The sequence below is a fragment of the Macaca fascicularis genome, chromosome 1 (assembly GCF_037993035.2).
Source record: "Macaca fascicularis isolate 582-1 chromosome 1, T2T-MFA8v1.1".
Taxonomy (NCBI): Eukaryota; Metazoa; Chordata; class Mammalia; order Primates; family Cercopithecidae; genus Macaca; species Macaca fascicularis.
In genome coordinates this window covers 206,913,008-206,940,768 of record NC_088375.1, presented here as the reverse complement: position 1 = coordinate 206,940,768, position 27,761 = coordinate 206,913,008, and the positions used below count along the sequence as shown (strand labels likewise).

At 46.5% G+C, this 27,761-nt stretch overlaps 1 protein-coding gene and 4 non-coding genes across 7 annotated transcripts in view; 2 read left to right on the top strand and 3 right to left on the bottom strand.

Annotated features, from left to right (window-relative positions):
• Positions 1-9,610: 9,610 nt before the first annotated feature.
• On the bottom strand, positions 9,611-9,713 carry LOC123570956 (U6 spliceosomal RNA). The gene has a single exon (XR_006695179.1). It is a non-coding gene; the product is annotated as a U6 spliceosomal RNA (small nuclear RNA).
• Positions 9,714-11,398: 1,685 nt separating this feature from the next.
• Positions 11,399-11,460, bottom strand: LOC123571035 (U7 small nuclear RNA). Its single transcript, XR_006695212.1, has one exon. It is a non-coding gene; the product is annotated as a U7 small nuclear RNA (small nuclear RNA).
• A 5,582-nt stretch (positions 11,461-17,042) lies between these two features.
• Positions 17,043-27,761, bottom strand: part of PTAFR (platelet activating factor receptor) — a 50,874-nt gene continuing 40,155 nt past the window's right edge. For 2 of the 3 annotated variants that reach the window (XM_005544242.5, XM_005544241.5), the window contains exon 2: positions 17,043-18,801. In XM_005544242.5, coding sequence (XP_005544299.1) covers positions 17,735-18,763 — 1,029 coding nt within the window. In that variant the 5' untranslated portion in view covers positions 18,764-18,801 and the 3' untranslated portion in view covers positions 17,043-17,734. Of the gene's footprint in view, positions 18,802-24,846; positions 24,944-27,761 lie in introns of all 3 variants that reach the window. The other variant, XM_065526550.2, reaches the window with a different exon arrangement.
• LOC123571045 (U7 small nuclear RNA) lies at positions 25,172-25,233 on the top strand. Its single transcript, XR_006695220.1, has one exon. It is a non-coding gene; the product is annotated as a U7 small nuclear RNA (small nuclear RNA).
• Positions 27,285-27,344, top strand: LOC123571054 (U7 small nuclear RNA). Its single transcript, XR_006695227.1, has one exon. It is a non-coding gene; the product is annotated as a U7 small nuclear RNA (small nuclear RNA).

Below are 27,761 nucleotides of genomic sequence, written 5' to 3'. Positions count from 1 at the left end.
GGAAAAAAAAAAGGAGGGAAGAACAGAAGGGGATTATAGCTGAGTAATCTTCTTTGAAGCACTATTTCCAAATGAACTATCAACTCTTTCACTTTTAGGAGACCAGAATATTCTACCTCCCCACCTCCAAATATGCCTCTTTTGCATAAGGACTATTTTGAGCTGAAGGCAATTGAGAAGAAACAGATACAACAAAAGGTCTCTACCCTCTCCCATTAGCCTAAAAGCAGGACATAAGTTTAAAAAGGCAAAAGTGTCCTTCCTCCCCTCCCAAACACGAGAAACAGAGGTTGATCTCTGAAGACAACTTTAGACCCTCATTTGCCGGAAGAAGACACCAAAGGAATCTATGTGACAAACTTTACTAACTAGCCTTTACCTACTATTTATTTGCCTTCCCCAAATTTGCTGCCCCAGGAGACTCAAAAGTCCTTTTCTGGCCAGGCACGGTGGCTCATACCTGTAATCCCAGTACTTTGGGAGGCCAAGGTAGGTGGATCACCTGAGGTCAAGAGTTCCAGAGCAGCCTGGCCAACATGGCAAAACCTCGTCTCTACTAAAAATACAAAAAATTAGCCAGGCTTGGTGGCGGGTGCCTGTAATCCCAGCTACTCAGGAAGCTGAGGCAGGAGAATCACTTGAACTCGGGAGGCATAGGTTGCAGTGAACCAAGATCGCGCCACTGCACTCCAGCCTGGGCAACAAGAGCGAAACTCCGTCTCAAAAAAAAAAGTCCTTTTCCTTTGCCTTGTCACTTTTCCACAACTTTACTGTTCTTTGTTGAAAATTCTCCATAAGCCTGAATTCAAAGCCACCTCTTTGAGACTTACTCAACCCCTGGGTATCTCTCTTGTAAACATGAGGTATACATGTTAATAGATTTCTGTTTGTTTTTCTTGTCTTCTGTTACCAGGATGTGTCCTAGCTAAGAACTACGAAGGGTAAAGAGGAAGTTCTTTTTTCTCCCCTACAATTTACATCTCATTGACCATAACTTAGTCACAGGGCTACACCTAGCTATAAGGAATGTAATCTTTTGGCTAGGTGCATTGCTAGCACCTAGATTAAAAACAGGGATTCTTCTACTTAGGAAGAGAGAGACAATAGATATTAGGCAACACGCATTCTTGCTGCAGTTAATTGCTCATGTTCAATGGTATGTATAATAATCCTTGACACATTATAAAATGATTTCCTCTCCATTACCTTCCCAAGCTGGGCGGTGGCTTGTCCCTGTAAATCCCAGCTACCCAGGAGGCTGAGGCAGGAGGATCACTTGAGGCCAGGAGTTTGAGTCCATTACCTCCCCAGAGCCTCCTAACATATCCGTGCAGTAGTTGCCATTATCTTCATTTTTACAACTGGGGAAACTGAGGTTCAGAGATAGACAATCAGTTACCTAAGGCCAAACAACTAGTGACGTCAGAACTAGGAGACAAATCCAGCTCTAACTCCAAGGTCCGTGGTCTTCCCCGTTGCCCCTCTTGCCCTCCTGAACTTATTTTGGCTGCTGCTGGAGTTAAAGGTCATTTGTTGTGAAACATCCCTAATGTTAGGAGCCATTAACAGGCCACACATAAGACCAAGTGTAAACAAATGGACTACGGAGAGCTGCCGTCTTCTCTTTCCTTTCTAGTCCTCCTCTCTCTCCCCAGTGCCCACAGAATACACGAATGTATGTGAAGTTACTTCTGGATTGCTGCCCTCTCCGGCCAACCCGTAGCCTGGGGCAACATTTGCGCCAACTGGGCCAATAGGAGAGTGGCATCAGCAGTTACCTAAGGAGAGGCAGGCTCTCTGTGATTCAAGAACAGTGACCCATCCCAAGTGTCAAATTTTCCACATCTTAGAAGAGTGAAGAGAAGGGAATTGACATTTATTATACCCATTGTACATATAAAGAAACTGAGGCAAATGCCCAGGATCACATAGCCAGCAAGTGTCAGGCCTGAGATTCAAACTATAATAGCCCTGATTTGTAGTTTTTGCTAATTCCTGTGGTGTAAATACTACCACCATGGCTGATTTCAGGTTACCAGCATGACATCTCTGAACACAGAGTTGGGAAGAGTTGCTCATGATGGACTCTCACAAGCCCGGTGAGCATGAAACAGCAAATACAACACTCTTGCATATTTAACACATCTGCTACTTGCTAGAGTGTGAGTGCAAGGACCTTGTCTTTTTTTGACTTGTCCCCACAGCATATGGTGGATCTTTTGTGGAATGAAAGGATATCACATATATAGAATTGTATTGACTAAGCTCTTTCACACTTAGTAATTCAAGCAGAGTTTGATGCCTCAATGGCAGGAAACATCACCTTGAACATGAGAACCCACTGTGAGAAAGGTTCCTTTGGGAGCCTGAATCTCCCCCAGCTCAGCCTGCTTCTTCTCATCCTATAACAGCCCAGTGGGTTCACCTTGCCCGCTGCCTACACAGATCCTATTTCTCAAGACAGGGGAATTCCAATGGAGAAAGAATAATTCACGCAGAGCCGGGTGTGCGGGAGACCAGAGTTTTATTATTACTCTATATCAGTCTCCCCGATCATTTGGGGACGAGAGTTTTTAAGGATAATTTAGTCAGTTGGGGAAGGTCAGTTTACTGAGAGTGCTGATTGGTGAGGTCAGAGATGAAATCACGGGAAGGTGAAGCTGTCCTCTTGCTCTGAGTCAGTTCCTGGGTGGGGGCCACAGATCAGATGAGCCAGTTTACAGATGTGGGTGGTGCCAGCTGATCCACCAAGTGCAGGGTCTGCAAAATATCTTAAGCACTGATCTCAGGAACAGTTTAGGGAAGGTCAGAATCTTGTAGCCTACAGTCGCATGACTCCTAAACCCTAATTTCTAATCTTGTGGCTAATTTGTTAGTCCTACAAAGGCAGTCTAGTCTCCAGGCAAGAAGGAGGTTTGTTTTGGGAAAGGGCTGGTATTGTCTTTGTTTTAAACTATAAACTAAGTTCCTCCCAAAGTTAGTTCAGCCTATGCCCAGGAAGGAACAAGGACAGTTTAAAGATTAGAAGCAAGATGGAGTCGGTGAGGTTAGATCTCTCTCACTGTCTCAGTCATAATTTTGCACAGGCAGTTTCAATCCCCTCTTCTCTTTTTGAAAGTTTTTTTTTTTTAATTGAGGTAACATATAATGTACCATTTTAACCATTAAGTATACAGCTCAGCACATTAAGAAATATTCATATTGTTATGCAACCATCACCGCCATACATTTCCAGAACTTTGACCTTTCCAAATTTAAACTCTGGACCCATTAAACACTAACTCTCCATTTCCCCCTTCTCTCCATGGCAATCACCGTTCTACTTTTTGTCTCTACAAATTTGATTACTCTGGGTACTGTATATAAGTGGAATCATACAATATTTGTCCTTCTGTATCTGGCTTATATTATTTAACATAATGTCTTCAAAGTTCTTCCATCTTTGTAGCATATGTCAGAATTTCTTTCCTTTTTAAAACGAATTAATTTTTGTTGTTGTTGTTTTGTTTTTTTGTTTGTGAGAGTCGTGCTCTGTAGCCCAGGCTGAAATGCAGTGGCGTGATCTTGGCTCATTGCAACCTCTGCCTCCTGGATTCAAACGATTCTCCTGCCTCAGCCTCCTGAGTAGCTGAGATTACAGTCACACGTCAGCATGCCCAGCTAATTTTTTTGTATTTTTAGTAGAGATGGGGTATCTCCATGTTGGCCAGGCTGGTCTCAAACTCCTGACCTCAACTGATCCGCCTACCTTGGCCTTCCAAAATGCTGGAATTACAGGCATGAGCCACAGCTCCCTGCCAATTTTTTTTTTTTTACACAGGGTCTTGCTCTGTCACCCAGGCTGGAGTGCAGTGGCACAATCACAGCTCACTGCTGCCTGGATCTCCTGAGCTCAGGTGATCCTCCTGCCTCAGCCTCCTTGAGTAACTGGGACTATAGGTGCATGCCACTGTACCCAGCTAATTTTTTTTTAAGTAGAGATGAGGTCTTGCTATTTTGCCCAGGGTGATCTCAGACTCCTAGTCTCAAATGATCCTCCTGCCTTGGCCTCCCAAAGTGCTGGGATTACAGTCATGAGCCACCACTCATGGCCTGAACAATGTTTAATTGTATGTCAATGTCATATTTTGTTTATCCATTCATTCCTCAGGGGACATTTGCGTCACTCCCACCTTTTGGGTATTGTGAATAATGTTACTACGAATATCTGCTTGAGTTCCTGTTTTCAATACTTTGGGGTTTGTACTCAGAAGTGAATCACTAGATCAAATTGACTGGGTGTGGCAGTACACACTGTAATTCCAGCTACTGGGGAGGCTGAGGTGGGAGGATGCCCTGAGCCCAGAACTTTGAGGCTGCAGTGAACTGTGATGGTGCCTCTGTACTCCAGCTTGGGTGACAGAGTGAGACTCTTGTCAAAAAAAAAAAAAAAAAAGGAATTACTAGATTAAATGATGATTTTTTTTTTTTTTTTTTTTTTTTTTTTTGAGATAGGGTCTCACTCTGTTGCTCAGGCTGAAGTGCAGTGGTGTAATCATGGCTCACTGCAGCCTAGACCTCCCGGGCTCCAGCAGTGCATCTGCCTTGGCCTCCTGAGTAGCTGGGACTACAGATGTGTACCACAACACCCAGCTTTTTTTCTTTAAATAGAGATAGGATCTCCTTATGTTGCCCAAGCTGGTTTCGAAGTCCTGGGCTCAAGTAATACTCCTGCTTCAGCCTCCCAAAGTGTTAGGATTACAGGCATAAGCCACTGCACTCAGCCCATATAATGATTCTAGGTTTAATTTTTTGAGGAACTGACATTATTTTCTACAGCAGTTAACCATTTTACATTCTCACTAGCAAAGTGAGGATGCACAGTTTCCAATTTTTTGTTTTGTTTTGTTTTTTGTTTTTTAAGAAAGAGTCTCACTGTGTTGCCCAGGCTGAAGTGCAGTGGTGTGATCTCGGCTCACGGCAGCCTCCATCTCCTGGATTCAAGCAATTCTCCTGCCTCAGCCTCCTGAGTAGCTGGGACTACAGGCACCCGCCACCACACCCAGCTAATTTTTTGCATTTTTACTAGAGACGGGGTTTTCACCGTGTTAGCCAGGATGGTCTCGATCTCCTGACCTCGTAATCTGCCTGCCTCAGCCTCCCAAAGTGCTGGGATTACAAGCATGAGCCACTGTGCCCGGCCTACAGTTTCCAATTTTTAAACATCATTGCCAACACTTGTTTTGGGTTTTTATCTCATAGTGATTTTGATTTGCTTTTCTCTACAGATTAGTCGTATTGAGCATCTTTTCAAGTGTTCACTGGTCATTTGTAGGTCTTCTTTGGAGAAATGTATATTCAATTACTTGGCCCATTTTTACATTAAGTTGTTTGGTTTTCGTTGTGGAGTTATATATTCTAGGTGTCAATGTTGTATTAGATATATGATTTGCAAACATTTTCTTTCACTCCGTGGGTTGCATTTTCACTCTGTTGATGGTGTCCTTTGATGCCCCATCCTCCTTTTTGGGGAACTAACTCATCCTTTTCATTCCAGAGGCCAAAATTCCCTGACTCATGTATGTGGCAATTCTGGCTTCTTAAAAAACTCTCAGTGTGTTTTAGAATGGTCTGGGAAGTCAAATACAACGAAAGCCTGATTAGTCCCACTGTGTTCCTCTCTGCTATGGTTTCAGGTTTCTAAGGAAAATACAGAGTTACACAACATGAACTTGGTGAAAAGGGGCAGGGGAATGGAATTATGGGCTGGAGTGAAAAGGGAGGTTATGGGCCAGGCACAGTGGCTCACACCTGTAATCCCAGCACTTTGGGAGGCCGAGGCAGGCAGATCATGAGGTCAAGAGATCAAGACCATCCTGGTCAACATGGTGAAGTTCCGTCTCTACTAAAAATACAAAAATTGCTGGGTGTGGTGGCATGTGTCTGTAGTCCCAGCTACTCAGGAGGCTGAAGCAGGAGAATCGTTTGAACCCGGGAGGCAGAAGTTGCAGTGAGCCGAGATCACACCATTACACTCCAGCCTGGCGACAGAGTGAGACTCTGTCAAAAAAAAAAAAAAAGAAGAAGAAAGGGAGGGAGGGAGGGAGGGAGGCAGGCAGGCAGGCAGGCAGGCAGGAGAAAGAAAGAAAGAAAGAAAGAAAGAAAGAAAGAAAGAAAGAAAGAAAGAAAGAAAGAAAGAAAGAAAGAAAGAAAGAAAGAAGAGAGAGAGAGAGAGAGAAGAAAGAAAGAGAGAAAGAAAGAGGAAAGAAAGAAAAAGAAAGAAGGAAAGAAAGAAAAAGAAAGAGGAAAGAAAGAAAGAAGGAAAGAAAGAAAGAAAGAAAAGAAAGAAAGGAAGAAAGAAAGAAAGAAAGAAAAGAAAGAAAGAAAGAAAGAAAGAAAGAAAGAAAGAAAGAAAGAAAGAAAGAAAGAAAGAAAGAAAGAAAGAGAAAGAAAGAAAAGGGAGGTTATGTGTGGAGAAAGACACACTCTGTCAGGACAGGACATAACACTTTTTTTTTAGACAGAGTCTTACTCTGTTGGCCAGGCTGGAATGCAGTGGTATGATCACAGCTCACTGCAGCCTCCACCTCCTAGGCTCAAGCAATTCTCTCACCTCAGCCTCCCGAGTAGCTGGGACTACAGGTGTGTGCCATCACGCCCAGCTAGTTTTGGTAATTTTTTGTAGAGACAGAGTCTCCCTGTGTTGCCCAGGCTGGTCTCAAACTCCTGGGCTTAAGCGATCCTCCCACCTTGGCTTCCCAATGTGCTGGGATTACATGCATGAGCCACCGTGCCCAGCCAGGACATAATATTTACTAAGTTCATTTCATGGAAAGCACTATTCTAACCACCAATTCTAAATCCTCAAAACCATCCTATTATGTTGTCAGTATTATTATTCCCATTTTACAGATGAAGAAAATGGCCCAGAGAGGTTAAGTCTGCCTAAAAATCACAGACTGGGAAGTGGCAAAGACAGAAATTAAACCCTGGCAATGTGGCCCTAGAGATCACTTTACTGATCATTCTGTGACACTGTATGGACTTTGGAGTCAGAATTGTCTGAATTTAAACTCAAATGTCTAATGAGTACATGACTACAAACCCATTAGTAATGTGAGATTGCTGGACTCAGTGACTTACCCCTGTAATGCCATCAATTTGGAAGGCCATGGAGGGAGAATTGCTTAAGCTCAGGAGTTCAAGATCAGCCTGGCAAACAAAGAAAGAATTGGCCAAGCACGGTGGCTCACATCTATAATCCCAGCACTTTGGGAGGCTGAGGCGGGCAGATCACTTGAGGTCAGAAGTTCGAGACCAGCCAGACAACATGGTGAAATCCCTGTCTCTACTAAAAATACAAAAATTAACTGGGTATGATGGCATCTGCCTGTAATCCCAGCTACTGGGGAGGCTGAGGCAGGAGAATTGCTTGAATCCAGGAGACAGAGGTTGTGGTGAACCAAGATTTCACCACTGCACTCCAGCCTTGGCAACAGAGCGAAACTCCTCCAAAATAAATAAATAATTTAAAGTTAGCCAGATGTGGTGGCATGCCTGCAGTCCCAGCTACCGGGGTAGCTGGGGCAGGAGGATCACTTGAGCCCCAGAGTTCAAGGCTGCAGTAAGTCATGTTCATGCCACTGCACTTCAGCCTGGGTGACAGAGTAAGAACCTGCCTACAAAAAAAAAAAAAAAGTAATGTTAGAGAAATCCAAACCAAAAACAAGATTTTTATTTTACACCTACCTGCAACTTTAAAGTTGGACAGTGCCAAGTGTGGGTAGGAATGCATAGAAATAGACACAATTTGTGTAACTAGGGGTGGGAGTGTAGACTGGTACAGTCATTCCAGAAGCAATTTGGCAATTCTTTGCCAAATTAAATAAGTGTAGCCTACGACCTGGGAATGTCACTCCCAGGTATACATTCTAGAGAAATTCTTACATGGGTCCATAGGGAACACCTGGAAGAATCTCACAGCATTGGTTATAAAAAGGGAATGGGGCTGGGTGTGGTGGCTCACACCTGTAATCCCAGCACTTTGGGAGGCTGAAGCAGGCAGACCACTTGAGGTCAGGAGTTCAAGACCAGTCTGACCAACATGGTGAAACCCTGTCTCTTCTTTTTTTTTTGAAACGGAGTCTCACTCTGTGGCCCAGGCTGGGGTGCAGTGGCCGGATCTCAGCTCACTGCAAGCTCTACCTCCCAGGTTTACGCCGTTCTCCTGCCTCGGCCTCCCGAGTAGCTGGGACTACAGGCACCTGCCACCTCGCCTGGCTAGTTTTTTGTATTTTTTTAGTAGAGACGGGGTTTCACTGTGTTAGCCAGGATGGTCTCGATCTCCTGACCTCGTGATCCGCCCATCTCGGCCTCCCAAAGTGCTGGGATTACAGGCTTGAGCCACTGCGCCCGGCCGAAACCCTGTCTCTTCTAAAAAATCCATACATTAGCCCAGTGCAGTGGCAGGCATCTGTAATCCCAGCTACTTGGGAGCCTGAGACAAGAGAATAGCTTGAATCTGGGAGGCAGAGGTTGCAGTGAGCCATGATCGCGTCACTGCACTCCAGGCTTGGGGCCAGAGCGAGACTCTATCCCCCACCATGCCCTGCCCAGAAAAAGAAAGAAAAGTAAACAGAAGGCACCCTGAGTGTCCATTACCAAGGGAATGGGTAGAATGTAGTGGATGTACACAATGGAGGACCCAGCAGACATTGACATCATTGAACTAGATGTACACACTCCAACATGATTCCATTGCAAAAATAATGCTGGGGGGGGGGGAATGAGACACAGAATAAGGTCAAATTATGTGAACCGTAACTTTTATGTAAATGTAAAAGGAATACACGCACAGAATAACACTATACATTTTACAAGCATACCTACAACATCAAGGATATATATTGCCTGCACTAGAACTACTGTGGAGGATGAGAATGGAAAATGGTGATAAAAGAAAATAACATGTTGGCCAGGCGCGGTGGCTCATGCCTGGAATCCAGCACTTTGGGAGGCCAAGGCAGGCGGATCACCTGAGGTCAGGGGTTTGAGACCAGCCTGACCAACATGGAGAAATTCCATCTCTACTAAAAATACAAAATTAGCTGGGCGTGGTGGTATATGCTTATAATCCCAGTTACTTGAGAGGCTAAGGCAGGAAAATCACTTGAACCCGGGTGGTGGAGGTTGCAGTGAGCCAAGGTTGCTCCACTGTACTCCAGCCTGGGCAATAAGAGCGAAAATCCATCTCAAAAAAAAAAAAAGAAAGAAAAGAAAAAAAAGAAGGAAAATAACATGCATTCAGACAAAAATGTATGAGAAGCATCTTGCACAGTAGAGGTAAAATAAGGATCTCTGCATCTTGATTATTGCTGTGTGACCTTGGATGTAAGTCATTTCACCTGCTTGATGCTCGTCTTTCTTGTCCGGAAAATGGAAGATAGGGACCTTCACATTCTGTATCATGAAAGATGTCCGCAGGGGAAGGCAGTGTGGCAGAATGAGCTTTGGAGCTGGATGCACCCAGCTAGGCCAGCCATTCATTGTGTGACCTTGGGAATCACTTTACTCTCTAAGCCTCTGTATTTTGGGGGTGGGGATTTGGTTTTCATGTTTTAAAATTTATTTTAAGTATATGGAATGCTTCTTGAATTTCTGTGTCATCCTTGTTCAGGGGCCATACCTGTGTCTCTGTATTGTTCCAGTTTTAGTTATGAGCTGATGAAGCAAGCACTGTTGTTATATTTTTAATTTTTTTTTCAGGAGGATACTGAGTCTAATGAAGCTACAGGGCCGTGAAACCCTGCACACTTGCTACCCAAGCCTCCTTTTTTTTTTTTTTTTTTTTTTTTTTTTTTTGAGACGCAGTCTTGCTCTGTTGCCCAAGCCGGAGTGCAGTGGCACGATCTCAGCTGACTACAATCTCCGCCTCCCAGGTTCAAGTGATTCTCCTTCCTCAGCCTCCTCAGCCTCCTCAGCCTCCTGAGTAGATGGGATTACAGGTGCCTGACACCACCCCTGGCTAATTTTTTTATTTTTAGTAAAGACAGGGTTTTGTCATGTTGGCCAGGCTGGCCTCGAACTCCCGACTTCAGGTGATCCACCCACCTCTGCCACCCAAAGTGCTGGGATTAAAAGTGTCAGCCACTGCGCCAGGCCTCAAGCCTCCATTTTTTTTTTTTTTTTTTTTTTTTTGAGACGGAGTCTCGGTCTGTCGCCCAGGCTGGAGTGCAGTGGCCGGATCTCAGCTCACTGCAAGCTCCGCCTCCCGGGTTCACGCCATTCTCCTGCCTCAGCCTCCCGAGTAGCTGGGACTACAGGCGCCCGCCGCCTCGCCCGGCTAGTTTTTTGTATTTTTTAGTAGAGACGGGGTTTCACTGTGTTAGCCAGGATGGTCTCGATCTCCTGACCTCGTGATCCGCCGGTCTCGGCCTCCCAAAGTGCTGGGATTACAGGCTTGAGCCACCGCGCCCGGCCAAGCCTCCATTTTTAAGTGAGGTAGTCAAGCAGGCCTCACCAAGAAAGGGACGTTTGAGCAAAGCCTTGAAGGAAGCAAGGGAGTGAGCCGTGTGGCTATATCAAGGATGCTGTAGGTATACTCCCATCAAGACCCATCTCAGGCAGAGGGAAGAGGCAGTTCTACCCATAGGTATTTGGGAGGAGTAAATGATGTAAAGTTCCCCTTGTAGTAAGTGGTCAGCAAATGTTGAGTGGCCACCTCTGTCCCTCCCCTTACAGAGCTGTCAGGATCCAGGTGACATCTAAGAGCACCTTCTAGCTCCAGTGACAATGACCACTCTGGCTTCCGAGGGTCTCTGGAACACTGTGTTCATGGATGCCATCCATCCTCAGGAGTACCCTCCCTAGCTGAGCACAGCGGCCTGAGCCCAGGGAAGAGTTATTGTTGCTGGGGCTTCAACATGCATGGAGAGCACAGAGACCTCAAAGAGGAAGCCAGAAACAGCAAGGTGGAGGCCCTCACGTTCCACTGGAGGCCTCTTGGCTCATTCCCCTATGACAGTCCTGTCCCAGCGCTTAGGAGACTGTGCCTAGAGAGAGGGGCTTGGGCGAGGGTACAGCCACATGGTGGAGAGGGAGGAGAGAAGGAAAGGGACCCGTGCTTACTAAGGCAGATCCAGCTTTGAATATTATTATGCCACTTAGTAGCTCTTTTACCTTTATAAATCTCTGAACCCTTCTGAGTCTCGATTTCCCTATCTGTAAAATGGGCATGAAATGTTCTATTCTGTGGGGTGGTTGTGAGGACTCAATGACATAAGATAGGTGAAAGTGGCAAGCTAATAGCTGGGTCCCTCTTCCTTCTCTACCAAGGACCTGAGAGGCAGCCACTACATCTTATTCAGTCAGCTTGGGTCCTTATTTACTTTATTCATTTCTTTTTTTTCCTTCTTTTGTAATGGGCTTTCTGGCAAAAACTGAAAAGCCTGCTAGACAAATTCTAAAAGAGCTGTAACACTTGTTTTATTCATTTCTGTGGGGATATAACCACCCATGTTTCAGGGAGAGTATGAGGTTTTAGTGAGATAACAGATCAAAATTGTGCTTAGCATAGTTACTGGACCAAAATAGGCACTCCCATAGGTGTTTGCTGGGTACCTAAAGGGATGGAGGGAGGGAGGGATGGAGGGAGGGATGGAGGGAGGGAGGGAGGGATGGATGGATGGATAGATCGATCGATAGAAGGATGGTGGGATGGAGGGATGGATAGGTGGATAGACGGATGGGTATGTGGGAGGATGGCTTGCCGGCAGGATATCAAAGGGAACAGGATTTTTTATACAGAAATACCAAGTCTACACAAAAACCAGGTGCTTTACAAGAAGGTCTTATTATATCTCTTTGTGGCCTTAGGTCTTGAGCACAGATATAACACAGATGAGTAAAAACAGGATAAACATATCCAGGTCTAGTCAACTGTGACCTTCACTTACCACTCTTGGGTCTATGACTCATCTCAATGAGGCCAGATCTTACATAAGCCAGCATTCTCCAGCTGAGATCACTGGTGGTTCCCTGAGGTGAAAGCTGAGATCAGGGCAAATGCAAGGTGAGGCTTTCCTGATACACAGGATGCCTTGGAAATTCTAATCAGTGATGTTTCATCAAAAGAGTTACAACTGGCCGGGCGCGGTGGCTCAAGCCTGTAATCCCAGCACTTTGGGAGGCCGAGGAGGGTGGATCACGAGGTCAGGAGATCGAGACTATCCTGGCTAACATGGTGAAACCCCGTCTCTACTAAAAATACAAAAAAAACTAGCCGGGCGTGGTGGCGGGCGCCTGTAGTCTCAGCTACTTGGGAGGCTGAGGCGGGAGAATGGCGTGAACCCGGGAGGCGGAGCTTGCAGTGAGCCGAGATCACGCCACTGCACTCCAGCCTGGGAGACACAGCGAGACTCCGTCTCAAAAAAAAAAAAAAAAAAAAAAAAAAGTTACAACTCAACTTTTCCCATAATCCCTGTCACCGTTGCAAGAGCGGAGAGATGCAGGTGAACAGCCAGCCCTGCATCCGCCACAGCTCCACCCTGTGTAACTTTGGCAATCAGTTAGCCCCTCTGAGCCCCATGATGTCCTTAGTAAGACGAAGGGGTTGAACCCTCCCAGCTCCAAAATGTACTGATTCTCTGAAAACTCCCTACATCTTCCTTTAGAATATGGACCTAGAGGCCGGGCGCGGTGGCTCAAGCCTGTAATCCCAGCACTTTGGGAGGCCGAGACGGGTGGATCACAAGGTCAGGAGATCGAGACCATCCTGGCTAACACGGCGAAACCCCGTCTCCACTAAAAACACAAAAAATTAGCCGGGCGAGGTGGCGGCGCCTGTGGTCCCAGCTACTCGGGAGGCTGAGGCAGGAGAATGGCGTGAACCCGGGAGGCGGAGCTTGCAGTGAGCTGAGATCTGGCCACTGCACTCCAGCCTGGGCGACAGAGCGAGACTCCGTCTCAAAAAAAAAAAAAAAAAAGAATATGGACCTAGAACTTTGGAAGAACATGTATTACATTTCTTTTCCATCTGTCTCTATAGGGTCTCCTCAAAACCTTTCAAAATATTTGCATGTATATGTCAATATGTTTGTTTATGCTAAACCCTGGGGAAGCTGTACAATTTGGAGACAGACAGATCTCAATTCCAGGCTATATGTGAGAAACTGGAGACAGATTATTAATATCCGGTTCCTGCCCCCCAGAATAGGAAAGACAGGCATCGAAATGACTTAACGTCACAGTAATGACTTAATGGTCACAGTAACGCTGCCTGGATTCAGAAGGCTACCTATTGGAGTATTCTGGGATATGTCAAAAAGAAGAGGGGAGCTGCAATGGTTCAGGCCAGTTGTCCTGACCCTTGGGGAGGCAAGGCTACACGTTTGAGGCCAACCTGGTCAACGCTGACCAAAAAAAAAAAAAAAAAAATTTGGCCAGGCAGTGAAACCCCGTCTCTACTAAAAATACAAAAAAATTAGCCAGGCGTGGTGGCAGGCGCCTGTAAGCCCAGCGGCAGGCGCCTGTAAGCCCAGCTACTCAGGAGGCTGAGGCAGAAGAATGGCGTGAACTCAGGAGGCAGAGCTTGCAGTGAGCTGAGATCGCGCCACTGCACTCCAGCCTGGGCAACAGAGCGAGACTCCATCTCAAAAAAAATAATAAGACAAAACAAAATTTAAAAAAAGAGAAGGGCTGGATACAGTGACCCACTCCTGTAGTCCCAGCTCCTGGGGAGGCTCATGTAAGAGGATCCCTTAAAGCCAGAAGTTTGACCCTGTAGTGTGCAATAGGCGTGCCAGTAAATAGCCATTGCATGCCAGCCTGGGCAATACAGCAAGACCCCACCTCCAGAAAAAAAAGTTTAGAAAACAAGAGAAGAGATAGAGGATACAGGAGGAGCAATGCTGGCTGTATTCGGGTGGTGAGGAGATCAACAAGGCTGGAGCATGTGCTACAACCTAATATACTCCTCCCATCCCCCTGATCCCCATGAGAGCATGGTCTATGTGTTGGGGCGACATCCTGGAAGAAGTAAGGAGGTAATCACAAGTCACTGTCTCAGAACTGTCAGTTACTCTTGTTTTTTTTTCCAATTAGAGACAGAGTCTCGCTACGTTTCCCAGGCTGGTCTCAAACTCCTAAGCTCAAGTGATCCTCCTGCCTCGGCCTTTCAAAGTGCTGGGATTACAGGCATGGTCCAGAGTTATTCTTTATTGAGACCCTGTGCACTTTATACCCATCACAGTAGAGTTTCCTGAAGTGTGCTACACAAGTCACTGAGACATGTCAAGTGACTTTAGATAGAACACAGAAAAACTTTTTTTTTTTTTTGAGACAGGGTCTTGTTCTATCACCCAGGTCAGTGTGGCATGATGATCACAACTCACGGCAACCTCAACCTCCTGGCTCAAGCAATCCTCGCACTTCAGCCTCCCAAGTAGCTGGAACTACAGACACACACCACCATACCTGGCTAATTTTTTTTTATTTTTATTTTTATTTTTATTTTTTAGGCAGAGTCTCGCTTTGTCACCCAGGCTGGAGTGCAGTGGTGCAATCTCGGCTCACTGCAACCTCCGACTCCCAGGTTCATGCAATTCTCCTGCCTCAGCCTCCCAAGTAGCTGGGATTACAGGCACCCACCATCACGACCAGCTAATTTTGTATTTTTAGTAGAGACACGGTTTCGCTATGTTGACCAGACTGGTCTTGAACGCATGACCTCAGGTAATCTGCCCTCCTTGGCCTCCCAAAGTGCTGGGATTACAGGTGTGAGCCACCACAACCACAAATTTTTTGTAGAGGCATTTTGCCATGTTTCTCAGGCTGGTCTCGAACTCCTGGGCTCAAGCAATCCACCCTCCTCAGCCTCCCAAAATGTTGGGATTACGGGTGTGAGTCACCGCACCCGGGTGAGAAACATTTTTATAGTTACGGTTTTATGTTTATGTCTACCTTCTATTTGTGGCAGGTAGTGTTAGTTTTCATTTACAATTATGTTATAATGTTTTCTTTCAAATAAATGTAAGTTTTTAAAAGTGACTTAATTTAAAGAAAAAGTATTTATTAAGTAAACAGACAGTTGGTACATGGATATTGCAAAAATTTCAAGGCGGGTACACGAATGACTGAAATTCGGGAGACACGGGGAGTTAACACAGAAGCACTTCCCTCATTCAGAGCTCTTTTGACTATGAGAAATAGACACCCAATCAAATCAGCTTCGGCAAAATGAGAGAATGTATCCTGACAAGGGACGCTCACAGGGCCCACAGGAAAGAGTGCTGGGCCCCTGGAGGACTGAGGGAAGCCAGCAGGTCCCTGGAGGCGGTGCCCGGCTGCTCTCCGGGCGCCTGTGACTCCTCTGGTCCCTGCCTTGCTATGCGTATCTTCTCTCTGAGCAGAGCCATTTTCTCTACCACATTCATGCAGGTGCCCATCCCCCCCGATACACACAGACACGGACACAGTCACAGCTCCAGGGTTTATATGTGTTCAGGGAAGGGACCTGCAAAGCCTGAACAGCCTCCCTGAATCTAGATGCCCACCTCTCATCCTTTCAGCTCCCATCAGAGGATCAAGGGGCCCAAATTTGCAGAAAAGGGGAGGGTCTAAGATGAGCAGTCACCCTGACCAGGAGGGGTCTGCCCCAACATTGGCCACGTACAACAATCCCATGAGGTAGCTTTAACCTCATAGGTAACGACCCTAAGAGGTAGGAAATTCAGTGCCTGGTCCCTCAGCAGGAAATGACACAGCCAAGACTTGACCCAGGCCTGTGTGATGCTGCACTAGTCGCCCGGTCATACCACCAGCCAAGTCTAGCCCACAGCTACCATCCCAGACTCCAGCAGGTTCCTGGTCCATCGGGAGGCATTTCTCAAAATCAGCAATCGGATGATTGCCCGGTACACAGGCAATGAGTGTCCCAGCTCCACAGGGACACTGACTGTAAGGAAGGAAGACTTCTCTACAGGAGCACAGAGCTCTAGAAACCAGAGAAGTTTCCTCTGAGCCCCTTGGGTCTGAGGCTGCCAGGTTCACACTGCGGATACTTGTCTCAGGGCAGGAGAGGAGGCTCATTTGCATAAACTTGCCAAAAGACATCTAGAGATCCTCAAGAGAAGCTGACACCTGGCTGACACCTGCTGACAGTAACTGCTCCTCCCACCTCCTGGAAGCTATGTTAGGAGGAGCCTCCCAGAGGGCAAGGGAGGGGAGAACTGACAGAGCCTTCTACCCAGGGGCCTCATGCACTTCCCAGCCCATGTGCCTGTTCATATGGAAGCCCCTGGACATCGAGGTGTCCTGGCCTGCACAGCTCCAATTTTGGATTTTTTTTTTTTTTTTTTTTTTTTTTTTTTTGAGACAGAGTCTCACTCTGTCACTCAGGCTGGAGAGCGGTGGCACAATCTCGGCTCACTGCCACCTCTGCCTCCTCCTAGTAGCTACAGGCTATGGGACTACAGGCATGCACCACCACGCCGGGCTAATTTTTTTGTATTCTTAGTGGAGATGGGGTTTCACCATGTTGGCCAGGCTGGTCTTGAACTCCGGACCTCAGGTGATCTGCTTGCCTTGGCGTCCCAAAGTGCTGGGATTACCAGCATGAGCCACTGCGCCCAGCCCCAATTTTGCTTTCAAGGGGCCTTTGCCCATCCTCAGTGAGTGGCTGCCCCACAGAAGGTACTTAATTAGAGTCTGTTGTTGAGACAGAAAGATGGAGGAGGTGGGCATCTCTCTCCCGCTCCCCCAGAGCTGACCAGGCTAGAGGCAAGGCCTTTGCAGACAGACGCATCTGTCTTGGGAAGCAAGCTCTTGTCCTAGCTTTTGGTCTGTTCATGTGTTACCTTCTTTAGTCACCATTAGGGACAGGTTGCCAGAGGAGTCAGAGAAGGTTCCATCAAGCCACTTCCCCTGAGAAAGGTCACAAAGACCTTTTGCCTGAGGGTGGAGAGAGGATGGCACCGTCCTAGCTCAAAAGTCGGCCCCAAGGTAGTGCCACACTGTGAGAGCAGTGTCCCTTTCCCAACCTTTTCTGCCTGTATCACTTGAGAGTATTTGTCCAAAGCTTGTATTTATTTATTTATTTATTTATTTATTTATTTATTTTATTTTATTTTTTTGAGACAGAATCTCCCTCTGTTGCCAGGCTAGAGTGCAATGGTGAAATCTAGGCTCACTGCAACCTCTGCCTCCCAGGTTCAAGTGATTCTCCTGCCTCAGCCTCCTGAGCCACCAAGCCCAGCTAATTTTTGTATTTTTTAGTAGAGACGGGGTTTTACAATGCTGGCCAGGATAGTCTCGATCTCTCGACCTCATGATCTGCCCACCTCGGCCTCCCAAAGTGCTGGGATTACAGGTGTGAGCCACTGCGCCTGGCCCCCCAAAGCTTTAGACCAACACCCCATCGGGGAGAACTAGGTGGTTTAAAGTCTTCCCCCAAGGTCTGCACCTGGCCCTGACATTCCTTCCAGCCCTATAAGATTAAGGGACTCAGGATGAGGTCACCAGTCACAGTTGCTGTAGCATGCACCCACAGGCAGATGAAGGGACTCATTTGAGTTCTGGATTTTCCAACAGTCTGGCTCTGCCATCATCCCTGCCCAGGTGAGGTAGCCTCCAAATCTAATGGCCCACCAGTGCCCACGGAGGTGGTGCCCAGACCACAGCAGATATCCCTTCTTCCCCCAGCTCAGTCCATGATGTCCACGGAGGAGAAGACTTCAGGCCTGGCACCAACAAGCAGGGACTAATTTTTGAGGGAATTGACAGGGATCTGGTTGAATGGCACAACCACTTCAGTGACCGTATCCGTGGTGGCCCGGGAGCATTTCCGGCTACTGCGCATGCTGTAGAACTTTTCAGTGAGGTGCTTGCGGAACTTCTTGGTGAGGAAACAGTAGATAACAGGGTCTAAGACACAGTTGGTGCTAAGGAGGCAGAGGGTGACCTGATGTGCATCGTTAATAGCCTGGTGGAATTTGCTGTTCTGGAAGCCCAGCTCAGCAAGGGTCCAGGGCAGCTGCACCATGTGGTGTGGCACGAAGCAGATGATGAACACCGCCAAGACCGTGCACACCATCCACAGCGCCCGGCGCTTGACTTCAGCGTTGCGCTGCTGCTGCACCGGCTGCATGAGCAAGGTACGGATGATGACCAGGTTGCAGAAGAGGATGATGAGGAAGACCAGGAAGAAACTGAACACAATGAAGATGTGGATGATGAGGACTGGCACGCTGCCCTTCTCGTAATGCTCAAAGCAGCGGGTGATGTTTCCTGAGCCAGCACTGTTGGGCACTGTGTTGGTGGAGTCCAGGATGAAGAAGTAGGATGCAGCACCCACAATGGCCACCCAGATGACCAGAGACAAAGAGATGCCACGCTTGCGGGTATTGGCCTGAGCAGTCTTGATGGGGCGAGTTACTGCCTGGAAGCGGTTATAAGTGATGACACCTAGGAAGGCCACAGAGCAGTAGGTGTTGATGAAGAAGAGGCAGCCAGCCAGGTTGCACAGGAATTTGGGGAATATCCAGTTGCCCCCGTTTTGGTAGTACACAATCCACAGTGGCAGGGTGATCAAGAAGAGCATGTCCGCCATGGTGAGGTTCACCATGAAGATCTTTATCTCATTGAATTTCTTGGAAGGGTACAGGCGGGCAAAGACCCACAGCACGTAGCCATTAGCAATGACCCCAAGCACAAAGATGATGCTGTAAACAATCGGGAAGAGGGTGTATCGGAACTCAGAGTCCACGTGGGAGGAGTCATGTGGCTCCATTGCTGTGGGCTAGAATGATCAGCTGGTCCTGGTGGTTCCTGGAAGATCACACAAAAATTCTGGTTAATAAAGGGACAAGAAGGGACTGTTCTATTTCATCAATTCCAAGACTCCTTGCCATGGTTAGAGTGATGATGTCCCCTCTGAAGTTCATGTTGAATCTTTTTTTTTTTTTAGATGGAGCTTCGCTTTTGTTGCCCAGGCTGGAGTGCAGTGGTGTGATCTCGGTTCACTGCAACTTCTGCCTCCCGGGGTCAAGCGATCCTCCTGCCTCAGCCTCCCAAGTAGCTGGGATTACAGGTATGTACCACCATGCCCAGCTAGTTTTGCATTTTTAGTAGAGATGGGGTTTCTCCATGTTGGTCAGGCTGGTCTTGAACTCCCAACCTCAAGTGATCCGCCCGCCTCGGCCTCCCAAAGTGCTGGGATTACAGGTGTGAGCCACCGCGCCCGGCCTCAGGTTGAATCTTAATCCCCAGTGCAGAGGTATGGCCTATGGAAGGTGATTAACTCAGGGTGGAATGGGATTAGCACATTTAGAAAAGGACTCCAGGTTGCCCAGGGAGGTCAAGGTTGAAGTGAGCCAGTGATTGTGCCACTGCACTCCTGCCTGGGTGACAAAGTGAGACCCTGTCTCACACACACAAAAATAATAATTCTGTAAAAAGGGGCTCAAGTTTGAAGAAAGTGCTTAATCTTGCCCTTTTTGTCTTTCCATCCCTTTTGCCATGTGAGATAACAGCTTTCAAGGTGCCATCTTGGAAGCAGATAACCAGGCATCAGACACTAAACCTGCTGGTGCCTTGATCGTGAACATCCTCTAGAACTGTGAGAAATACACTTATTTTCCTTTTTTCTCCTCTTTTCTTTGTTTTTTGCTTTTTATAGACAAGGTCTTGCTCTGTCACTTAGGCTAGAGTGCAGCGGTGCAATCACAGCTCACTGCAGCCTCAAACTCCTGGGCTCAAGCAATCTTCCCACCTCAGCCTCCTGAGTAGCTGGGACTACAGGTATGTGTGTGACACCACACCTAGCTAATTTTTGTATTTTTTGTAGGGAAGGGGTTTTGCTATGTTGCCCATGCTGGTCTGGAACTCCTGGCCTCAAACACTTCTCCCGCCTCAGCCTCCCAAGGCGCTGGGATTACAGGTGTGAGCCACCACGCCTGCCCAGAGATAAATTTCTTGTGCTTTATAAATTAGTGTCAACACTAATGGACTGAGACACTCCTATTTTACACATTTTTAAAATTCTAAAATTGATGGCATCTTTCAATTAATTGACAGTGTTTTTTATTTTTGTTTTTGTTTTTCTTTCTTTCTTTCTTTTTTTGGAGACAGAGTTTCACTTTGTCACTCAGGCTGGAGTACAGTAGCATGATCTTGGCTCACTACCACCTCCGCCTCCCAAGTTTAAGCAATTCTCTTGCCTCAGCCTCCTGAGTAGCTGCGACAACAGGCATACAACACCACACCCAGCTGATTTTTGTGTTTTAGTACAGACAGGGGTTTCACCATGTTGGTCAGGCTGGTCTCGAACTCCTGATCTCAGGCGATCTGCCCACCTCGGCCTCCCGAAGTACTTGGATTATAGGCATGAGCCACCGTGCCCAGCCAGTTATATTTTAAAATGGAATAAAAGAAGAGAAACAGAACTGCCATTGATTGTATTGACTATCAGGTGTACTACAATGAGTACATTGTAAAAACACACCATTATTTTTTGTAGAAAAAAAACACTGCATGGTCAGACGTGGTGCCTCTCACCTGTAATCCCAGCACTTTGGAGGCCGAGGCTGGCAGATTGCTTGAGCTCAGGAGTTCGAGACCAGCCTAACTAACATGGTAAAACCCTGTCTCTACTAAAAATACAAAAATTAGCTGGGTGTGATGGTGCGAGCCTGTAGTCCCAGCTACTCAGGAGGCTGAGGCAGGAGAATCGCCTGAACCCAGGAGCGGGAGGTTGCAGTGAGCTGAGATTCTGCCACTGCATTCCAGCCTGGGCGACTGAGTGAGACTCTGTCTCAAAAAAATTAAAATAAAAAAGTAAAAAATAAAATGAAATATAACTTTATCTTCTCTGGCTTATTTTGACTTAAAACTTTAGATAATCTGTTTCTAGTGATAAATATACATAAATTTATATTATAAAAATTTTATTTTTCTGATAAAATTTGAATATTTTTCTATCAATGAGATTTTAAATAAAAATTTTCATGGTAAAACGCCCTATATTTTAAAATAATTTAGGTCGGGTGTGGTGTCTCACACCTGTAATCCCAGCACTTTGGGAGGCCCAGGTGGGCGGATGACGAGGTCAGGAGATGGAGACCATCCTGGCTAACACGGTGAAACCCCCTCTCTACTAAAAATACAAAAAATTAGCCGGGCATGGTGGCATGAGCCTTGTAGTCTCAGCTACTTGGGAGGCTGAGGCAGGAGAATCATTTGAACCACGGAGGTGGAGGTTTCAGTGAGCAGAGATTGTGCCACTGCACTCCAGCTTGGATGACAGAGTTAGACTCAGTCTCAAAAAAAAAAAAAAAAAAAAAAAAAAAATTATGTGCTCATCAAAAGTCTGGAAAATATAGAAATATAATATTGGGGTCACCCAGAGAATAAAATAGTAGCCATCATTTAAAAGGATGTGTTAGATCTGACTGTTGATTTGGAAAAGTGTCCTTGGATAACAGTGTTAATTAAAAACAAAACAAAACTGGCTGGCTGTGGTGGCTCGCACCTGTAATCCCAGCACTTTGGGAGGCCGAGGCAGGTGGATCTCCTGAGGTCAGGAGTTTGAGACCAGCCTGGCCAACATTTAGAAACCCTGTCTCTACTAAAAATACAAAAATTAGTTGGGCATGGTGGTGCGCACCTGTAATCCCAGCTACTTGGGAGGCTGAGGCAGGAGAATTGCTTGAACCCAGGAGGTGGAGGTTGCAGTGAGCTGAGATCGTGCCACTGCACTCCAGTCTGGGCAACAAGAGCAAGACTCTGTCTCAAAAAAATAAATAAGTAATAAATAAAAATAAAAACAAAACAAAAAAGTTGCAGAAAATGTTTGGTATGACCCAGTTATACATGTGTATTTGAACAGAAGATCTAGAAGGATATACCTCAAACAGTTGACAGTGGTAAGTAGCCTCTGGGAGGGTGAGGTAGCTTAGTGGGAAGTTTATTTGCTTTATACTTTTATGTGTTTGTTTGAATTTTTAAAGGGCACTTATTGTCTTAATAATTTAAAATTCTGAAAATACAATGTAAGGACATGCACATTGGCTCATGCCTGTAATCCAAGCATTTGGGAGGCTGAGGTGAGAGGATCGAGTGAGCCCAGGAGTTCAAGACCAGTCTGGGCAACACGGCGAGACCCCCATCTCTAAAAAAATAAAACACAAAACAATTAGCCAGACATGGTGGTGCACACCTGTAGTCTCAGCTACTCAGGGGACTGAGGCAGAAGGATCACTTGACCCTCAGAGTTTGAGACCAGCCTAGACAACATAGCAAGACACCATGTCAAACAAAACAAAACAGTTGTTCCCTTCCCTCTTGTTCTTTCCACTATTACTGTCATTGCAAGCTGCTAGGAACTAACTGCCCTGTTGTTTACGCTGCAGTGGGCATGACTCAGGGAAGCAGCAGGCAGGGAGGAGGATGGGAAGCAAGAACTCAGCTGGGACTAAGCAAGGTCCAGCTCATCATATCTAATAGTGTAGTAAAAAGAGCACAATAGGCCAGGTGCGGTGGCTCACGCCTGTAATCCCAACACTTTGGGGAGCAGACGGGTGCTTGAGCCCAGGAGTTTGAGACCAGGCTGGGCAACATAGTGAAACTCTGTCTCTATAGAAAAAAAAAAAAAAAAATACAGGCCGGGCGCGGTGGCTCACACCTGTAATCCCAGCATTTTGGGAGGCCGAGGCAGGCAGATCATAAGGTCAGGAGTTCAAGACCAGCCTGGCCAATATGGTGAAACCCCATCTCTACTAAAAACACAAAAATCAGCTGGGCGTGGTGGTGGGTCCCTGTAGTCCCAGCCACTCAGGAGGCTGAGGCAGGAGAATCGCTTGAATCCAGGAGGCAGAGGTTGCAGGGAGCCGAGATCACGCCACTGCACTCCAGACTGGGTGACAGAGTGAGACTTCATCTCAAAAAAAAAAAAAAAATTAGCCAGGCATGGTGCTGCTTGCCTGTAGTCGTAGCTACTTGGGAGGCTGAAGTGGAAGGATCGCTTGAGCCCAGGAGGCAGAGGTTGCAGTGAGCAGAGATTGTGCCACTGACGTTCCAGCCTGGATGATGGGGTGAGACCTTGTCTCAGAAAAAAAAAAAAGGGAGTGAGACACAAGGAGGACAATACTTGGAGCACCTTCTTTGGAGCCAGGTACTCTGCTAGGTGCTTCCACATGTACTGCCTCATTTGAGTCTCACACAAGCACTTTGCCATAGAAAGTAAAATCCCATGTTACAGACTAGGAAACTGACTACAGGGTGGTTATATGACTTGTGCAAGGTCACACAGCTATTAAGGAATGGTGCCAGGATCTCAGACCCAGCTCTGTTCTTTCTTACATCTGTCCAACAAATATTTCTGAGCATGTAAGGCACACGGCTAAGCACAGGAGCTATAGGGCGAACACCCAGCAAGGGGGCTCTGCCCTCAGAGAACTTACATCTCTTGGGGTAGACAGACAAAAGCAATTTAAACAAACACCGTTGTTATACAAATAAAAAGGAGTGCTGATTGGGCCGGCCGCGGTGGCTCACGCCTGTAATCCTAGCACTTTGGGAGGCCGAGGTGGGTGGATTGCCTGAGCTCAGGAGTTGGAGACCAGCCTGGGCAACACGGTGAAACCCTGTGTCTACTAAAATACAAAAAATTAGCCGGGCGTGGTGGCGGGAACCTGTAATCCCAGTTACTCGGGAGGCTGAGACAGGAGAATCGCTTGAACTTGGGAGGCAGAGGTTGCAGTGAGCCTATATTGTGCCATTGCACTCCAGCTTGGGCGACAGAGCAAGACTCTTTCTCAAAAATAAAATAAAATAAAATAAAGGGTGGGGGACAGTGCGGATATGGAGAACAAAAAGAGAACTACTTAGAAAGGACGTGACGTTTCAGTTGAGGGCTGAAGGAGGAACAAGGGCAGAACATTCCAGGCAGAGAACTCTGCATGGGTCCAAAACTGAGGCAAGAGCTTGGTGGTTTCCAGGAACGGAAATAAGCTTACCAGATGGCCCTTGCCCTGACCTCCAGCTGCCACTCCACCCTCACCTCATGCCACCTTAGCATCAGGCTCTGGCCAGAACGGACTTCCCAGGCAGACCTTCGAACCTGTCCAGACATTTCCTGCCTGGGAGCCTCCACAATACCCATCCTGCCACGTTGAATGCTCTTCCCTACCCACTCCCTACTCCGCACTTTCCTTTTTTTTTTTTTTTTTTTTTTTGAGGTGGAGTCTTACTCTGTCATCCAGGCTGGAGCACAGCGGCACGACCTTGGCTCACTGCAACCTCCGCCTCCCAGGTTCAAGCGATTCTCCTGCCTCAGCCTCCTGAGTAGCTGGGATTACAGGCGTGTGCCATCACACCCGGCCAGTTTTTGTATTTTTAGTAGAGACGGTGTTTCACCATGTTGGTCAGGCTGATCTCGAACTCCTGACCTTGTGATCTGCCTGCCTCGGTCTCCCAAAGTACTGGGATTACAGGCGTGAGCCACCTCGCCCGGCTCCACTCCCCACTTTCACCTGGCCAACTGCAACTCATGCTTCAGACCTCAGCTGAATTTCACTGCTTTAGGGAGGTCTTCACTGAACTTGGGACCAAGTCAGCATCTTCCACCCCCCACCCCTGCAAACTCCCTGTACTTCATAAATCTTAGCACAGTTGTAATCATATTGATATTTGTGTGATTATTGAACATTTCCTCACTTGACTGTGAACACCAAGAGAGCTCGGACCTTGTCTATCTATTCAATACTGTGTATTTCCAGCACTAAGATGAAGGAATGGGTGATTGCCTTGTTAATTCACCCACCCCTTCAGGAACCACACCAATGGAAACACTTGAAGAAGCCTAAAGATACTTACAGGTATGTTTAAAGAAGCAATTGACTCTAACTGGAATTTTGTTCATTGAGAACATTTTTGTGCTTTGCTCCATTGAGTGTGGTGATAGTTTATCTGCCTTAAATATAAACAATATAAACATAGATTTTATTATTTCCAATAAATCGTTGTTATTCTTTTTTTATTTTATTTTATTTTTTTGAGACAGGGTCTCACTCTGTCATCCAGGCTGGAGAGCAGTGGCACCATCTTGGCTCACTGCAACATCAACCTCTCAGGCTCAAGCGATCCTCCTGCCTCAGCCTCCTGAGTAGCTGGGACTACAGGCGTGAGCCACCACGCTCAGCTATGTTGCAGCTCTTTTAGAATTTGTCTGGCAGGTTTTCTGGTTTTTACTGGAAAACACCATCCCCCCCACCAAAAACCTTGCTAGGTTCCACTCTGCTGGGACCTTTCTATCCCAAAGGTAGTACTGCCATCTGATTCCAAAGCCCCAGGACAATAGTTCTCAGAGGGTGGCCTATGGAACTGGGGGGGTTGGGAGTTTGCGAGGTCAAAACTATTTTCATAATAATACCAAAACATTATTTTCCTTTCCCACTGTATTGACATTTGCACCAATGGTGCAAAAGCAAGGCTGAACAAAAGCACTGGCTCCTTAGCAGAAATCAAGGCAGCAACACCAAACTGTGCCAGGAGTCATTGTATCCTTCACAGCTCAGACTGAGCGTGGGGGGAAAACGGTCAACTTCCCTTTAAAATGTCTTCGATAAAGCAAGGAAATTATTAATTTTATTAAATCTTGAATACACATCTTTTTAATATTCTGAGTGTAAAACAGGAAATATACATGAAACCCTTCTGCTGCAAACCAAAGTACAATGTCTTTAGGAAAAGCACCGCTGAGATTGTTAGAGCTGTGAGCTAAACTTTTTTTCTGGGTCACGATTAGAAAAAAATGACTGACCAGCAGGGCACAGTGGCTCATGCCTGTAATCCCAGCACTTTGGGAGGCCAAGGCAGGTGGATCACCTGAGGTCAGGAGTTCGAGACCAGCCTGGCCAACATAGTGAAACCCCATCTCTACTAAAAATACAAAATAAAAATTAGCTGGGCATGGTGGTGTGCGCCTGTAATCCCAGCTACTCCGGAGGCTGAGGTAGGAGAATTGCTTAAACCCAGGAGGCAGAGGTTGCAGTGAACCGAGATCGCGCCACTGCACTCCAGCCTGGGCAACAGAGCAAAGCTCCCGTCATCTCAAAAAAAAAAAAAAAAAAAAAGCCGGGTGCAGTGACACTTGTAATCCCAGCACTTTGGGAGGTTGAGAGGGGCAGATCATGAGGTAAGGAGTTCGAGACCAGCCTGGCCAACATGGTGAAATCCCATCTCTACTAAGAATACAAAAAAAAAAATCAGCTGGGCGTGGTGGTGCATGCCTCTAATCCCAGCTACTCCGGAGGCTGAGGCAGGAGAATTGCTTAAACCCAGGAGGCAGAGGTTGCAGTGAGCCGAGATCGCGCCACTGCACTCCAGCCTGTGTGAGCAAGACTCCGTCTCGGGGAAGAAGAAAAAAAAAAAAAAGACTGACTGACAAACTATGGTTTTTCAGACTTGGGTATCTGGCAGACATTTCCTTAAATATGAGTGAAGGGAACCTGTTGGCTTCGAGGGAAACAAATGATGAGATTTGTTGCCGATGATAAAATTTGAGCTTTCAGCCACTCACGGTGGCTCACGGTTGTAATCTCAACACTCTGGGAGGCCAAGGCAGGCAGATTGCTGGACCCCAGGAGTTTGAGACCAGCCTGGTCAACATGGCAAAATCCCCTCTCTACAAAAGAAAAAATTTAAATTAGCCAGGCGTGGTGGTGCACTCCTGTAGTCCCAGCTACTCAGGAGGCTGAGGTGGAAGGATCAATTGAGCCTGGAAGGTCAAGGCTGCAGAGAGCCGTGATTTCACCACTGCACTCCAACCTGGGCAACACAGCAAGACCCTGTCTCAAAAAGTAAAACAATGAAAAAGTCCATTGATATGATTTACATTCTACATTACAGTGAACCTTTAAGAAACTACTATATGCGGGGCTTTGATATCATATCAAAGAAGAGTATCGGCCAGGCGTGGTGGCTCATGCCTGTAATCCCAGCACTTTGAGAGGCCAAGACGGGTGGATCACCTGAGGTCAGGAGTTCGAGACCAGCCTGGACAACATGGTAAAACCCCACCTCTACTAAAAATACAAAAAATTAGCCGGGCCCTGTGGTGGTGGGCACCTATAATCCCAGCTATTCGGGAGGCTAAGGCAGGAGAATTGCTTGAACCCAGTAGGCGGAGGTTGCAGTGAGCCGAGATCATGCCATTGCATTCCAGCAGCCTGGGCAACGAGAGCAAAACTCAAAAAAAAAAAAAGAAAAAAAGAAGAAGAAGAAGAAGAGTATCACCAATTATCTGAAAAAGCCACTAAAAGATCTTTTAGAATTTGTCTGGCAGGTTTTCTGGTTTTTACTGGAAAACACCATCCCCCCCACCAAAAACCTTGCTAGGTTCCACTCTGCTGGGACCTTTCTATCCCAAAGGTAGTACTGCCATCTGATTCCAAAGCCTTTATAAGTACATATCTGTGTGAAGGCAAATTGTCTTCAACCCAAACAACATATCACAGCAGCCTAAGTGCAAAAGCAGATATGAGAATCCAACTGTCTTCTATTTAGCCCAACATTAAAGAGATGTGTAAAAAATGTAAATCAATCCACTTCTCTCCCTAAATTGTTTATGTTTTAGAAAATCTAGTTATTTTTACAAAAATGTGCTATTTATGTTAACATGGAAGGAGTTTATTATTGGGTGTTTTTGTTTAAAAATGAAAATTTTTAGAATATCTAAGTTTTCATTTTTAATACAACAAATATTGCTGGAGATAGCTTATGTAAACAAA